We start from the raw sequence: 13,955 nt of genomic DNA, 5'->3' as shown, positions 1-13,955 counted from the left end.
TAATTTGAAGTTGTCTGGCTGAAGAGTAGCCATATGGCACTGCACTTGGAGTAATTAGCCAAATGGGAAGGGGTTAGTTTGTGCAGGGTCAGTGGCGTATCAGGTGTCTTGGGGACCTTTCTGTGGCACCGCTGGTGTTGTCTGGAGATGTCTTAGGGATCTCTGGGGTGGTGTTGTGCTGTAGTGCAGAGCGCTGCATAGCTCAGACACCTCACAAGGCAATGCTCCTGTTGCTGCTGGAGGAGATGGCTGTGGGTAGGTCCAGAATCCCCAGGTGTGGGACTTTGCCCCCTCTCTGGAGCATCCCTGCAGGAAAGTGGAGTGCTGGAGGCACTTCTGAAACTGCCTGTGGAGGTAAGGGTGTTCATACATGCTATGCACCAGCAGGCCTCTGGGGTGGAAACCAGCTGCTCTTTAGGAAGGATTTCAGAAGACCCTGCTGAAGGCATGGGATTCTGTCCTGCTAGTGCTGAGTGCCCTGTGCTGACTGAGACTGTCTTCTTGTTTTAAGGTCAAGTGGCAGAAGGATGACATGGACAACAATTTGAACTTCTTCTCTGTCTCCTCGGATGGGCGGATTGTTTCATGGACTGTAGTTAAGGTAAACTGTAGATGGCAATTTCTTTTCCCAGTCAAATTATAAGCAATTGTCTCTAAAGTTCAATGATGCATTAGTTTTATTTTCATTTATAATGAGCCAGGTTTGAAAATAAGTGGCAGCAAAAGATTGCAGGTGCAGTCACAGCTGGGTCTGGGTCTCTGTGTTAAACTCTTAAATGAGGAGAACCAGCCTAGTCCTTGCTCAGGACCTAACCTTCATCCTACCTGCACCTGTAGCACCCCATGGGCCTCAGCACGAGAGATCATTTTCCTGCTTTGCAGCTGCAGGAATTCAAGACTGGTCCTTGCTCTGAAACTTTCCTGGTCCCAGGAGGGTCACACAGAGACAGAGCAGAATAATCTGCTTTCTTCCCCAGCTTCAAGACTCTCACCCCCAAAATGCTCCCCTACAGTTTGCAATTCAGAATGGGAGAGGGACGGTGCAAATTTTGCCCCTTGTGGCCAAAGTAGCACAGAGTAAGCTCGCATTTGCAGTGGGATGGCAACATGCAATCAAACAGGCAAAGGGTTTCCCCCTGCCATGACGTTGCCAGCTCGCACCCAAAGCAACTTCTGTTAACTCATTTGCATGCCCTGCCTTTGATCACTTTTTTTTTTGGAGTACGTCTGTTGATAGAAACTTAGCATTAATGTCCCTAAATGACCCTTAGTTTTATGTCCCTGAATCTCAACATGTGTGTTTTTCTGTTGGCTATTTGATTTTACATTTTGAAGATTTCAAAATCTTTTACTTAAAAAATAATTGAATTGCCCTGAATATGAGTTTGAAGCAGCTGTCCCATTATTCCGCAGCAAGCAAAGAAATTTCTTTACATCCTTGGATGCTCATCTTTTCAACCTGTTATACCAAGCTACTCAAGGCTTGTCTGTTCTGAAAACTTTAGGCCTTGCTACCATGGGCAGGGATTCATGTCTAACATTATATGTAAATCTTAGTCTCATGTTCACGTCAGGAGTGGGAGCCTCTTCTAATGAACACGGTAGGCACATGCAGATGGCATTGATGATTAAGTACTTTTTTACAAACTCCTCCAGGTTCATACATGCAGCTTTAGATACAAAAATCCTTCCTGCAAGTGTGTCCCAAGTCCTTCTCCCAAAACAGGTCTCAGAGCTCCCTAGACAGGGACAGGCTAACATTGTCCCAGCACTCAGCTCCTGTTTTATCCCCTGTATAGAAATGCCCAAAAGATTTATGTTGAAGTGGGTAATACCCACCTACAGCTAAACACATCCAGTTGAGGTGACTTGGCAGGTTACACCTGTCCTGGTTCGGCAGGGATAGAGTTAACTCTCTTCTTAGTAGCTGGTACAGTGTGTTTTGGATTTAGTGTGAGAATAATGTTGATAACACACTGATGTTTTAGTTGTTGTTAAGTAGCGCTTATCCTAAATTAAGGATTTTTCAGTTTCCCATGCTCTGCCAGCAAGCAGGTGTGCAAGAAGCTGGGAGGGAGCATGGCCAGGACAGCTGACCTGAATTAGCCAAAGGGATATTCCATACCATAGAACGTCATGCTCAGTATATAAATGGGGGAGAGTTGGCTGGGAGGGGTGGATTGCTGCCCTGGCATCAGTCAGTGGGTGGTGAGCAATTGCATTGTGCATCCCTTGTCTTTTCTTGGGTGTTATTTCTCTCTTTTTTTTTGTTATATTCCTTTTCATTACTATTATTATTATAATTATATTATTATTATTGTTAGTATTTTATTTTACTTTAGTTATTAAACTGTTCTTATCTCAACCCACGAGTTTTACTTTTTTTTGATTCTCCTCCCCATTCCACTGGGGGCGGGGAGGAATGAGGGAGCGGCTGCGTGGTGCTTAGTTGCTGGCTGGGGTTAAACCATGACAACACCTAGCAGCTGAGCCCCAGTAACTGAGTGTGCTCAGCCTGCTCCACTTTGGAGGCAAGAAACACTGGGTTAAGCTTCTTACTTCAGAGGAATGCCACAACCGGGACAACCTAAGAGTCTGTAGATGGACTCTAATGGCGACTCACCTGGTACAGGGTCTTTTGCAACATTTCTGTGATTCATCTGTGCTTAACTGTGTTCCCACATCCTTGGTGTGACTTCTAAGACCTGCACCCACGTAGCACAATGTCATTTCTACTTATTCCTTGCACTTCACGCCCATGTGAAAAGCACTGTTTTAAGATTTTTTCTGAGGTGAGGTTACGTCTGAAATTGCCAGAACTGGTATGTACTTAGCAGGCAGGGGTGGAAACCAGCGAAGTTTAGTCTGGTTTCTTTTTTTGGTTGGAGATTCAACAGAGAAAGCAAGAGACAGAATTAAAAGGGTGTTTTGTTACAATCTGTGGTTTTGTACCTAACAAGGAGAAATGGAGAATCTGCTTGAGTTCCAGTTTTACAGAAGAGCTATCTCTGGGTTTTACTTAGAATAAAATTGAAGAGACTCCAGAGGTCTTCTGTTTTGCAAATCCATAGTGCAAATAGGGAATAAATGAAAGAGAGCTTCGTTAATCTTTTTGACAGGACTATCCAGAAGTAAAGCTTCTTCAAACACTGATAGCTGTTTGACACTTCCAAAGCTGAGAGCAGAAAGTCAATAAATTCATTCTTACTTCCAGCTGAATATTTGGCAAGCCACACTCAAAATTTGGATAGAAGAGTTGTCAAATGTTCGCTATGCACAGGTAATCTGCCTTGACCATAGTGGTTGTCTCTGTTAGAAACGGGCGCAATCACTTTGGACAAACTTCACGAGACAGCACATGAGCTGTGTGTGCTTAGGCTATCATCTTGGCTTGGTTTTGGGTCACCATGAAGGTGTAAAATGGCGAGGAAGGATGCAGAACTTCTGCAGCTGGATGACTGCTCTCTCACCTTGAGTGCACACGTTGGCTATCAAAAAGGAGAGCTGTCAGAGGCATGTCAAAGAATTGGTTGGGATGCAGCCTGGCACTGCTTCTCAGGCTGATCCTCAGCAATCCCAGGTTTGATTAGTAGCTGTAGTTCACCCTTCCTACGTGACCTAGAGCTAAATTACTCAACAGCTCTGGGCCTCCTTCATCACTTGAGGCTAATAACTAAAACGAAACAGGCAGCTGCAAGGCCTAATTCACTAATGCTTACAAAGTGCTTTACAGTTGTTAGGCAGAAGCAACATATTATTGTTCAGTATTCCTGGAAGGCCAAACTGTCGACAGTCTGTTCACCCAGAGGAATATGCAAAGGGCTCTGGCGACAAACAGCCCGAGGAACAGATGCATTTCCAGACTGTGAAGCTGGGTACAAAATAAAAGCAGCACAAAAGGGAAGTCTGCACAAGTCAGATCCCTTGTGAAGGCGAGAGGCTACAGAAGCTGTCCACAGAGGCCTTGGCCAGGTGGAAGTGCTGGGAGGCATGTTCAGATAAAGGCTGCAGAAAGGTGTGTGCTTAGAGAGAAGGTCTCCTGTGGTTTGCCTTTCTACCAGAACAGAGAGTAAGTGTGCTAGCACATCTCTGGGCCTGCCCAGATCACGTGCCTGACCTCTGTGACATACTGGGTATACCGACGTGATCGGCTGCGGGCAACTCCAAAGCTGCTTTTCAGACTAGACTTATGTGGCCACCAGCCATGGCTTGGACAGAGCAGATGCTCTCTGGAGAGCAGGCAGACCTGGGAGTCTGAGCGGAGGCAACTGCCTGCTCAGCATGTCCTGACTGCACTCCCAGCAGCCCACCAGCACTCCTATTTGGATGGACAATGAGCAGCATGTGGAATATGCGCTGCTCCTGGATGCTCTGGGCACTACTCTTTCCAATTCTTGCACACATACACCAGCATATATGGCTTCTTTCTCAGCATCACTCCTGCCTTTACCCACTGAATCTGACTTGATGTAACCCACGTGCTGCAAGAAGAGTCACTAACAGAAGGTAGGACTCTGCAGGCTGCAGGAGTCTGTCCTGCTTCTCGCTGCTCTCTGAGAGAACAGTTACTGCCATCAATAGGCCAGGGCATGTGGGTGTGCAGCAGTGCAAATTAGTGAGAAGGGAGTACATTATTTTATGGGTTTTGGCCTTTCTTGAACCTTCTGTAAATTTGTACCCGCATGTTGTGGTTTAACCCCAGCCAGCAACTAAGCACCATGCAGCCACTCACTCCTCCCCTCTCCCAGTGGGATGGGGAGGAGGATCAGGAAAAAAAACCTCGTGGGTTGAGATAAGAACAGTTTAATAACTAAAGTAAAATTAAATATCATAATAACAATAATAATAATATTATAATAATTGTAATGAAAAGGAATATAACAAAAAAACCCCAAACACCCAAGAAAAGACAAGTGATGCACAATGCAATTGCTCACCACCCACTGACCAATGCCTGAGCAGCGATCCACCCCTCCCAGCCAACTCCCCCTATTCATATACTGAGCATGATGTTCTATGGTATGGAATATCCCTTTGGCTAGTTTGGGTCAGCTGTCCTGGCCATGCTCTCTCCCAGCTTCTTGCACACCTGCTTGCTGGCAGAGCATGGGAAACTGAAAAATCCTTGGTTTAGGATAAGTGCTACTTAGCAACAACTAAAACATCAGTGTGTTATCAACAGTATTCTCACACTAAATCCAAAACACACTGTACCAGCTACTACGAAGAAAAATAACTATCCCCGCCGAAGCCAGGACACCCCAAAATAAGATAGAAATGTCTTACAGGACGCTGTCCCCTCTGAATTCCAGTACTGAACAGGTAGTCACAAGGTCTTCTCCCACCTTCCCTAACATGCAATTCCCTGGGATTAACTTGGCCAGGCAGAATCTCTTTTTCCACCTGAGTCCTGCTCTGGGCATAGAGAAGCTCCAACTAAAGCTTGATTCACTGAGCTAAGAAGTTACGTTTTGTTCTTACAGTGCTCCAGTGGGAAATCTGCAGATTCATGAAAACATCCAGTCCTCAGCCCACACTGCTCACTAATTTAATCTTTTGTTCTTTGTTCCTTTTATCAGCCCCAGGGTATTCTTATATTCACAACCAATTCCATACTGCAGTGGTATTTTAATTCCCAAAGCTAGTCTAAGAATGGCTCTTTGCTCTCTTGTCATTTCCTCATATTCACCCACATTGTGTCTATTTTCGTCTGTCTTCTGTCTCCCACCTTGACTGTAAACTCTTTGGGGGACAGCCTTTTTGCCCTATGTTCATACATCACCTAGCACAGCAGTGTCGTGGCCTGCAGTGAGAGCTCTTTAGAGCTCTGCTGGTAACAGCAACATTGGGACTTTTCCCTTGGGGGAGCTGCTCGCTAGATGTTGTTGTTATTTGAATCTCAGAGCCTGTGGGATTGTGAGTATTGGGAACTGAGGCTGCTCTGGGCATCACAGGAAGATGGTAAGAAGCAAAGACTGGCAAGGTGGTAAATTACTATCCATTAGTGTGGGTTTTAGTTAGCTCCATGATAATATACAATACCCATCTTAAGCCACACAGGGTGATTTCACTTAACACGATGATTTAAGCTGACAGTGTCAACCTCCACTCAAAAACGTTGGCCCCAAAACCCAAAGCTTACCAGGTCAGCTGCGTGTGTCTGGGTGATGTACCAGTGGCTCTCAGTTCCAGTGCACCAAAGCATCAGTTTCCTGGAGGTTTTATGTAAAACAGCATGTTAGCAAGTTGCCAACTGCGAGCATGAAACATTAAGCAACTTTTGGACAGCTTTTTAAAATTCCTCCATAAAATTTGCCATTTCATAGTACTGAATGTCTCTGTATTGTTGCTGTAAAGCATGTTATTCATGTGGAATCTCCTCTGCCTGCAGAATGAGCTGGTTCATACAGATGTCATCAAGCTGTCAGTAGAGGGAACAACGATGCAGGGGCCAGAGGGGCTGCAGCTGCAAACACTTGGTAGGAGCCCAAGTCCTTGCCATGCTGATTAATTACTGACACAAAGCCTCTAATCAGTCATTCTGAGGAATTAAATTGGGAGTGGGGTGTTGCGATGGAAAGGAGCTAAAGAAGGGTTACGCCTCCTTGCTTTCATCATGTAGTAGGGCAAAGTCTGTCTGGAGCAATGGCCGCTAATTGAGTCAAGTTTTGCTGGTTACATCTTGCCTTTGCTTGCAGAAAAAGATGAACATTAATTAAAAAAATGTCTGTTTTACTGGGATATCCCAATGCGGACAAGGCACAAGCATTACCTGTATTTGTCAAAACTAAGTAGGTTTTGTTCTTCCTACCAGACATTGATCTGGACTGGCCAAATCAAGATGAAAAGCAACCTTTGCCCTTTCCTGGGTGTACAGCTCATCCAGCCAGTGGTGGGATGTGCCTCATTGGGTTTTGGCTCCCTAAAAGCACATCTATTCTGAGCTACTATGTTAGGCTCCCTCCATACAAGGTGGAGAAAGTGCAGTCCTCCTAGGCTGAATGCCTTCATCCTGACCATCCTGTGTTTGGGATAGGATGGGATGAGTCAGCTCTGGTCATCTTGGACTACACAGGGAGTCTTGAGGAATGCCCTGATCATCCTACTGCACCTGCTTTTGCCTGTGAAGCTGTGGCCTGGGTTTGGAGAAGGCACTTGCTCTGCATTTAAGGATTGCTGTGTTGCTAGGCTAGTAACTGCTGAACAATTTGTTTGTGAGAAAGTTTGCATTGTCACATAGGTTGCAAGAGTCCAGCTAAAGCAGTACAATGCAGAACTCCCAGGAGCTTTGGGTTTATTTGTTAGCGTTACTGGGAAATGGATTTTCAAAGACTTGTGTTGAATATTTAACAATCTATTTAAATGTTAAAAATGCAGACAGTATTACAGGGTTGAAACGACCTTAACAATTCCTTTGAGGACTACATTTTGTTAATGTTTAAGACATAACATTTAAGGCAGCTGCCTTTGCAGAAAGTTCTCTGTAACTATGTGCTTCTGAGACTTGTCTGATTGTTCCTGTTTCTTGTCTAATGATTGCTGTGGGTGTCCCTGCTGGTCAACAGCCCCAAGTTGCTCTGGCACCCTGCAGACATTCCATCTTCTGCTCAAGGACCCTGCTGAAATCTTCTTTCACCACCATGCGAATTGGCTTTCTTGGGTGATGTTGCATCTGCCTCAAGAGCAGAAGCCACAACATCTCAAGGAGTCACATCCTATTGTGGCTGACACCTGTTTTAAACACAGTTCACAATGTTGCTCAATTCAGGGCTTTTGAAGTTAAGAGGATCCTTCTGTGCCTGGCAGAAGATTTCTTCCCAAATCACATCCTTTGCTATTGGCTTTACTGAAATGAGCCTGCTAAATGGCTTCTGAGCTAAGGAGGAAAAGGGCATAGGGAGGTATGATGTCGTGTTTCCTCTCTGGGCTCTTTTATGCATGGGAAACCATTTATGTTTTTGTGAATACTAAACAAACAGAAAAGATCTGTTCTTCTGCAATAGGAGGCAGGTCTGGTCCTTGCGACTCTTACATTTGCACCAGGCATTTTAAATTCTTATCAAAGTGAATCCCAGGCCAATCTGTTCTTCCAGTTCCCTTCCAGTTCTTCCAGTTCCCTTTTCCCTTTCTCTATGTTGGCTTTTCAAATTGCAGGTCTTGGGGACAGGCACAGCTTGGAAAGTGTTTGCAGAAGGGGTGGCTCTTATTTCTTTTGGGAGCTTCTGGCTAATAAATCACTTCTGAAAACACTGGCACTGTGTGTGTACCATAGGCAGGGAGCATGTGCTGGCCAGTTGAACCAATTCTCTGTCTGACAGACCTTTCTTCTGTTAACAGGCTGCGGGACATCATTTGATTTTCACAAAAAGATAGACTATTTGTTTCTCGTTGGTACTGAAGAGGGAAAGATCTATAAGGTAAGAATGGTTTCTTTGTCCCTTGTTTTACATCCCCTGACCCGTGCTTGTCTTTCAGGTTTATCATCTCAACTGTTTGCTCAGGCAGTAACAAAGTACAACTTCAGAGAGTGGTCCTGCCCTCAGATCCCTGTGGTGAGCCTGAGACCAGCACAGAGCCACAGAGGGTCGCAGGGAGCTCTCTGCACATCCCAATTAAGACCTTATTTTGCAGAAACGTTTTTCATGCAAACTGCATCCCAGAATGCTTTGCAGATTGCAGCTGTGCAAGTGAGGCACTAACTATGATCAGAGCAGAAGTTAAAAGGCATTGATCCTCTGTCCTCATGGCTATGGGGAAATGGCAGGAAAAATCTCATCTCTTTTCCTTTTTAGGCCTGTTATCCTGTGAGCAGTGAGGCTAATGAAGACTTGTTTCCTATGGATTGGTGTCCCGCAGCCCTTCCCTTTCACAATTACATCCCAGATCCTTTTCCCAGTCCCACTTTCTCCTTACCCTCCTATCTCCAGTTCCTCACTATCTACTCAAATCCTTCCTCCCTCTGATCACCCCCATGCTGTCCGCAGCTCAGTGATCCCACCTCCATGCTATAACCCTTGATTCCTGCAGACAGTGCTGGCTACCTCCCCTCCAGTGCTCTCCTGCAGCCTGATGCCTTGGTGCCCAACACCAGCTGGGAGCTGTCAGCCAGCCAGCTCCAGCCATGTGGCGAGGGCAGCAGCCAAGCTTTGCTTGCCCTTCCCAGGGTGGGGACACTGCCCAGATGTTTGCACCCTACAGCCACCCCTTTTTATAGAATGTGTAAGACCTTAATATTGCCAAGTCCTGCGTGCAGCCAGCTTCGGCTGAAATTGCCAGTGAGGTCAAAAGTTGTTTGGGAGGAGAGACAAGCAGACAGCAGGACACAGACATTGTGTTTTCTTAAGAAATCAAGCTAAAAATAGGAAGTTTTGAGCTCTCCTGTATTTAGCCTTGAAAATAAAGCCAGTAGCTGCTTACTCATATAACTTTTGTTTGCACAGCATTCCTCTGAGCTGGCTTTGAGGCTTTGTTAATATTGTAGCCACAGCCCTTTGGTGTGGGGGGTGGACCATCAGCAGGAGGCTGATGTGCAGAGCAGATCCATCCAGCCATCCCTAGAGGATGCTGTAAGCTCCTTCCGCATGTCCTGCCTGCAAAAGGGAAAGAAAACAGAAAAAGAACCCAAAGGAAATCGTATTCTGAAATCAGTATCAATCACTGAGGCAAGACAGACTTAACAAATATGTATCCCTTCCAGAGGGATGATGCTGATTGAAATCTCTCCCTCTGCCAGGCAGTATCTAGGGAGGATTTCTGAGTAGTGCTCACTTGCATTGGACAAGACAGGTGCAGAAAGGAGGTGGAGAAGTGGGGGGGCTGGGCAATGGACAGAGAGGTAGGTGCAATGGCTTTTTGTTGATGCTTTCAGGATACGAAGCATCTGTCTAGTCATGGGCAGATGTTCTGAGTTGGCTGGTCACCCACGGGAGTTGGTACCCTGGGTATTGTACTCCAGATTGTTTGGGTACTGTTGTGTCTAGTCCTGATCAAAAGGCAGTAAGGAACCACATGTTTTAACTTCCTCTATGCTTAGGTGAATAATGGATATCGGTGAGTATGATAGTGGATGTCAGTGTCAGGTGGGGGCCATCAGCTACCCTTCAGGAGAAATGTTCAGGCTGGTGTCCTGGCTGAGTTACATAGCAAAGGAAAGCTTCGTGGAGGAGCACTGAATAGGAACACAATTTGGCAGCATTTGCATTGACAAAGCTGCCTTGGATGATCTTCAGTGAAACTAGAACTAGGATGGGGTTTTAACATAAGGAGTGATACCAGCCATGAAGCCACGCTGATATTTTAACCACTTCTTGGGTGGAAAAATGCAGAGAGATACTGTTATACAGGATCTTCTCTTTTATTGGTGCTAAGGCTGATTTCAGGGTTACTGGTAAGCAACAAAACATTCCTGCATTGGTGAGCCTCAGCGAAAAGTGGGACCACTCTCACATTGTGCAACACTGCCCTATAAAACTCAGGTGTTCCCATGGGCAGGAAGAGGCAATCTTCCATCAGATTGTATGGGCTAACACAAGGAAGAGAAATCTTGTGTCTAGCACAAGCAGGCCTCCATAGTATCCACAAAACCAGGTGGAAGAGTGCTTGCACCCTTAGTGTCCCCCAAGAGTTTGCTACAAGCAGTTTCAAAAGTTCTGGGGTCAGCTGCTGCTCCAGATATTTCTCAAGGACTACCACGCACCTTCATCATACGCTTTATTGAAACACTGCACATCTGAACCCGTTACTGGAGCTACCTGTGGACTGCTTCCCAGAGCCTTGCTCCACGTGGATGCTGAGGACAGTGACAGTCCCACAGCCATTTGAGCAGCTCTCAGGTCCTGTTGCTGCACTGAGCAGGAGTGAGCTGCTTGGGTCTCCGTGCTGCACTTGCCCTTGCCACTGCACGTTGAGTGAGAGGGACAGACTTCTTACATGCTGTATGAGTCAGGGATCAAACATGGGCTGCTCTTCACATGGGCCGAATTTTAGATTATTTATTAAATAAACTGGAAAGTGAATTTCAGGGAGGTGTTTTTTCAGAGACCAGGCATGCCCACAAATAGCATGATAATATGTTAATTCTTGAGCTGCAGAACAATTACGGTGAATTTTAAAAAATGGCTTAGTTAATAGTGTTTCTGAAGCCAAGAAATCATTATCTTAATTACACACAGACCTATCTGTTGCCCTTTTACGTAGAGGACAAACTGTTTCTGCATTAATATGATTCTGTAATGCAAAACTGCCTCTTTGCATATCTTATTTGCTGTTTAGGAATTGTTCAGCTTTGGTATCAAAAAGTATGGTCTCTGAGATTCATATTGAAACATTATTGTGGTTTCAACTCTTTGGTCAGAATTACTTCTTAATAAACAGGTCTTCAACAGAAAAATTGTGATGAGATTTGAACATATTCATGTAAGAGAGGGGTTTTTTTCAGTCTTAGGCAGTTTGCTTGAGAGTGTAGCAAATGAATGTAATAAAACTCAGTGCAAGACTGTATAGAAGGAAAAGGTGATTCTAATTTTAAACAAAATTAATTTCACTCATTCTCTCATACTAAGTACCAGGACATTTGTATCTGTGTGGTTAGGATAGGATTTCTTGTGGTTATACAGGTGACAAAGGATGCTGGCTTTTGAGTCCTTATCACATCTCTTGGCTTTTCCTTAAACGATGATGACAAACTGCTTTCTGGACAGGCTCTGACTTCAAGTGACCCTTTAGTAATGGAGAGATTGTTTGCCTCAGTGTCTAGTCTTGCTTTGGCTTAGGCAAAGTTGTTTTCCTTGTCTGGATATTTTATGGCTTGAGTTCTGTTCCTCATCTTCTCGCCACCTTATCTTTGGGGCTTCTATTTGTTCTGTCCGGTTATCTTGTCACTTGACTGACTGCATTTGCCATCAATTAACACAGGTTCTTTCTTTTACCATTTCCTATGATTTCTCCTGATGCATTCACATGCCTCTGTTTCCATTCGTAAGCCTTTCTACAAATCTTAGCATTTCTGTTACAGATCTCTACAAGGAGGCACTGAGCAAAAACCAAGGAGACCCTCTGTTGTTGCTGGTAACAGCTGTCTGCAACAACAGGGGACACGTTAGTGTCCGTGGTTTCTGAAGAGCAGCTGGGTGTTGTGATCTGCCTGGGTGTGCCAGTGTTGGGCAGTACTCTTTCTGTTGCCAGATGCAAACCTCCTTTGAAAAAGATTGGTTTTGGATTTCTATGTTGCCTAGAGTCTCAGTGTTTCTCTTAATGAACTAAAGAAACCCTCTGCTTTATAAGGACACTCATAACCATCCATTCACCATGGATGCGGAGGAGTTTTGTATCAGGCTAACACCTAGTGTAAACTGAAGTGCTGTTAATGAAGATTATTCATAAGTTTTGTGTCCTTGGAGTTCTCCTTTCCTCCCAGTATTCCTCCCTTATGTTTTGTAGCCCTGTCAGTAGTCATCTTGGTACTGGTTTCCTGTATTGCCATAGACACATTCTTGCTTTCCTGTCTCATCATAAAAATACTGTTTACTAGTCACACACGTCTACCACCATTTAAATAGGAGAAAAACACTCTCAGCAAATTGGACCAGTGCTCTAAAAGATCAGACAGGCTGCACAAATGCCTGCTCCCTGAATCTACTCATCCTCTTCAAAGCTGTCTTGTCAGGAGTTAGGCGTCACGTTTTCCAGTGGTTTTGTTTTCATCCTGACGTGTGTCTAATAAATGTAGGGTTTTTAAAGTGAATAGTAGGGGAAGACTTTGCCAGCAGTTCTAGTTAGCTCAGAAACTCTTTTATTCATTAAAGTCATACTTCTTTCTGAGCTTTTTTTCAAGTTTGTGGTGTTTCTTCAAAATGTATCTTTGGAAGAACATGGCCCTGTCTCGCTCATCAGAGACGATACCAAAGGTTGGGGTGAACATGGTGTGGGGCTGGCAGGCACTACCAGAGCATGGTGTATGGCTTTAGGCTAAAGCAGGCACACAGGGTTCATTTCTCAGAAGGGACAGAGCCAGGCATCTGCCCTACAGAGCCCTTTTTGCTGCTGATTTCACAGGAAAAACGCAGATCCCTTTCCTGTCAGGGCCTGGGCCTCAGCTCTGGGCCAAACTTGCAGACTGCAAAGCCGCTGCTGTGGATCAGCACATCCCAGAGCACGACAGGCCTCCCGTACCAGTGCCTGGACAGCTGCACTGATCAAAAGCCCAGCCCCAACAAGGCTTTAAAAACAGAGTGCTAAGCGTTACAGTTCTGTTGGATGCAGACAAATCTGGTTAGGATCTCACTCTTCAAAGTCCTCAGATATTAGGGACCTTCAATCCACATGTGTGGAAGGACAGACGGATAAAGCAGCTTCTCTCTTGTGTTAATTACTCGTGACCCATTCTGTCTGTTCCCAGCAAAGTGACTTTCAAAACAAGCCAAGTACCAGTTTTCCTAGTGGCTGAACATTAAGAATTAGGAAATAGTTATGAAACATGCCATTAAAGGAGATTTCAGTCCCATAATTACACACAGGGACAGTAACTCAGAGACAGACTATGCATCGAACTATTAGCAAGCTATAGACACTGTCAGTAAATCTCAGTGGGACATGAGCCACTTTCTTGTTTCCATTTCCTACCACAGCAAGCCTCCCGGGGATGCAGGAGCTGCTGCTATGTGAATAGTTTAGCACCCTCGATCCAGTACCTGCACCAGTGCACAAGGGCATCGGAAAAAAGCAGGTCTGAGTACCCAGACAGTGAGTGTCATATGTAATAAACAGTTAAGCCTTATGATTAGTTAGAGCTTTGGTTTGCAAGAGTTAAAGAAGTCATGTAACACTTCAGCAATCCTGCTGCTTGGGCAGATGATGTGTTGCTGCGTTCATTAGGGAGTAATGAAAGGTGCTGAAAAGTCCTTGTAGTGACAGCACCGAGACAGACCGATAGAAAATCCTGCAACCAGCCCCAACCT

General features: G+C 45.0%; 1 protein-coding gene across 1 annotated transcript in view; it reads left to right on the top strand.

Moving 5' to 3' along the window:
* DNAI1 (dynein axonemal intermediate chain 1) overlaps nt 1-13,955 on the top strand; it is a 151,273-nt gene that overhangs the window by 90,158 nt on the left and 47,160 nt on the right. The window contains exons 17-19 of the mRNA XM_050913638.1: nt 512-601; nt 6,392-6,479; nt 8,338-8,417. Of these exons, the coding sequence (XP_050769595.1) occupies nt 512-601; nt 6,392-6,479; nt 8,338-8,417 (258 nt within the window). The remainder of the gene's footprint in view (nt 1-511; nt 602-6,391; nt 6,480-8,337; nt 8,418-13,955) is intronic.

Source organism: Gymnogyps californianus, chromosome Z (assembly GCF_018139145.2).
Source record: "Gymnogyps californianus isolate 813 chromosome Z, ASM1813914v2, whole genome shotgun sequence".
In the NCBI taxonomy this organism is placed as follows: Eukaryota; Metazoa; Chordata; class Aves; order Accipitriformes; family Cathartidae; genus Gymnogyps; species Gymnogyps californianus.
The sequence above is the reverse complement of the archived record's forward strand: the minus strand, read 5'-3'. Positions and strand labels throughout refer to the sequence as shown.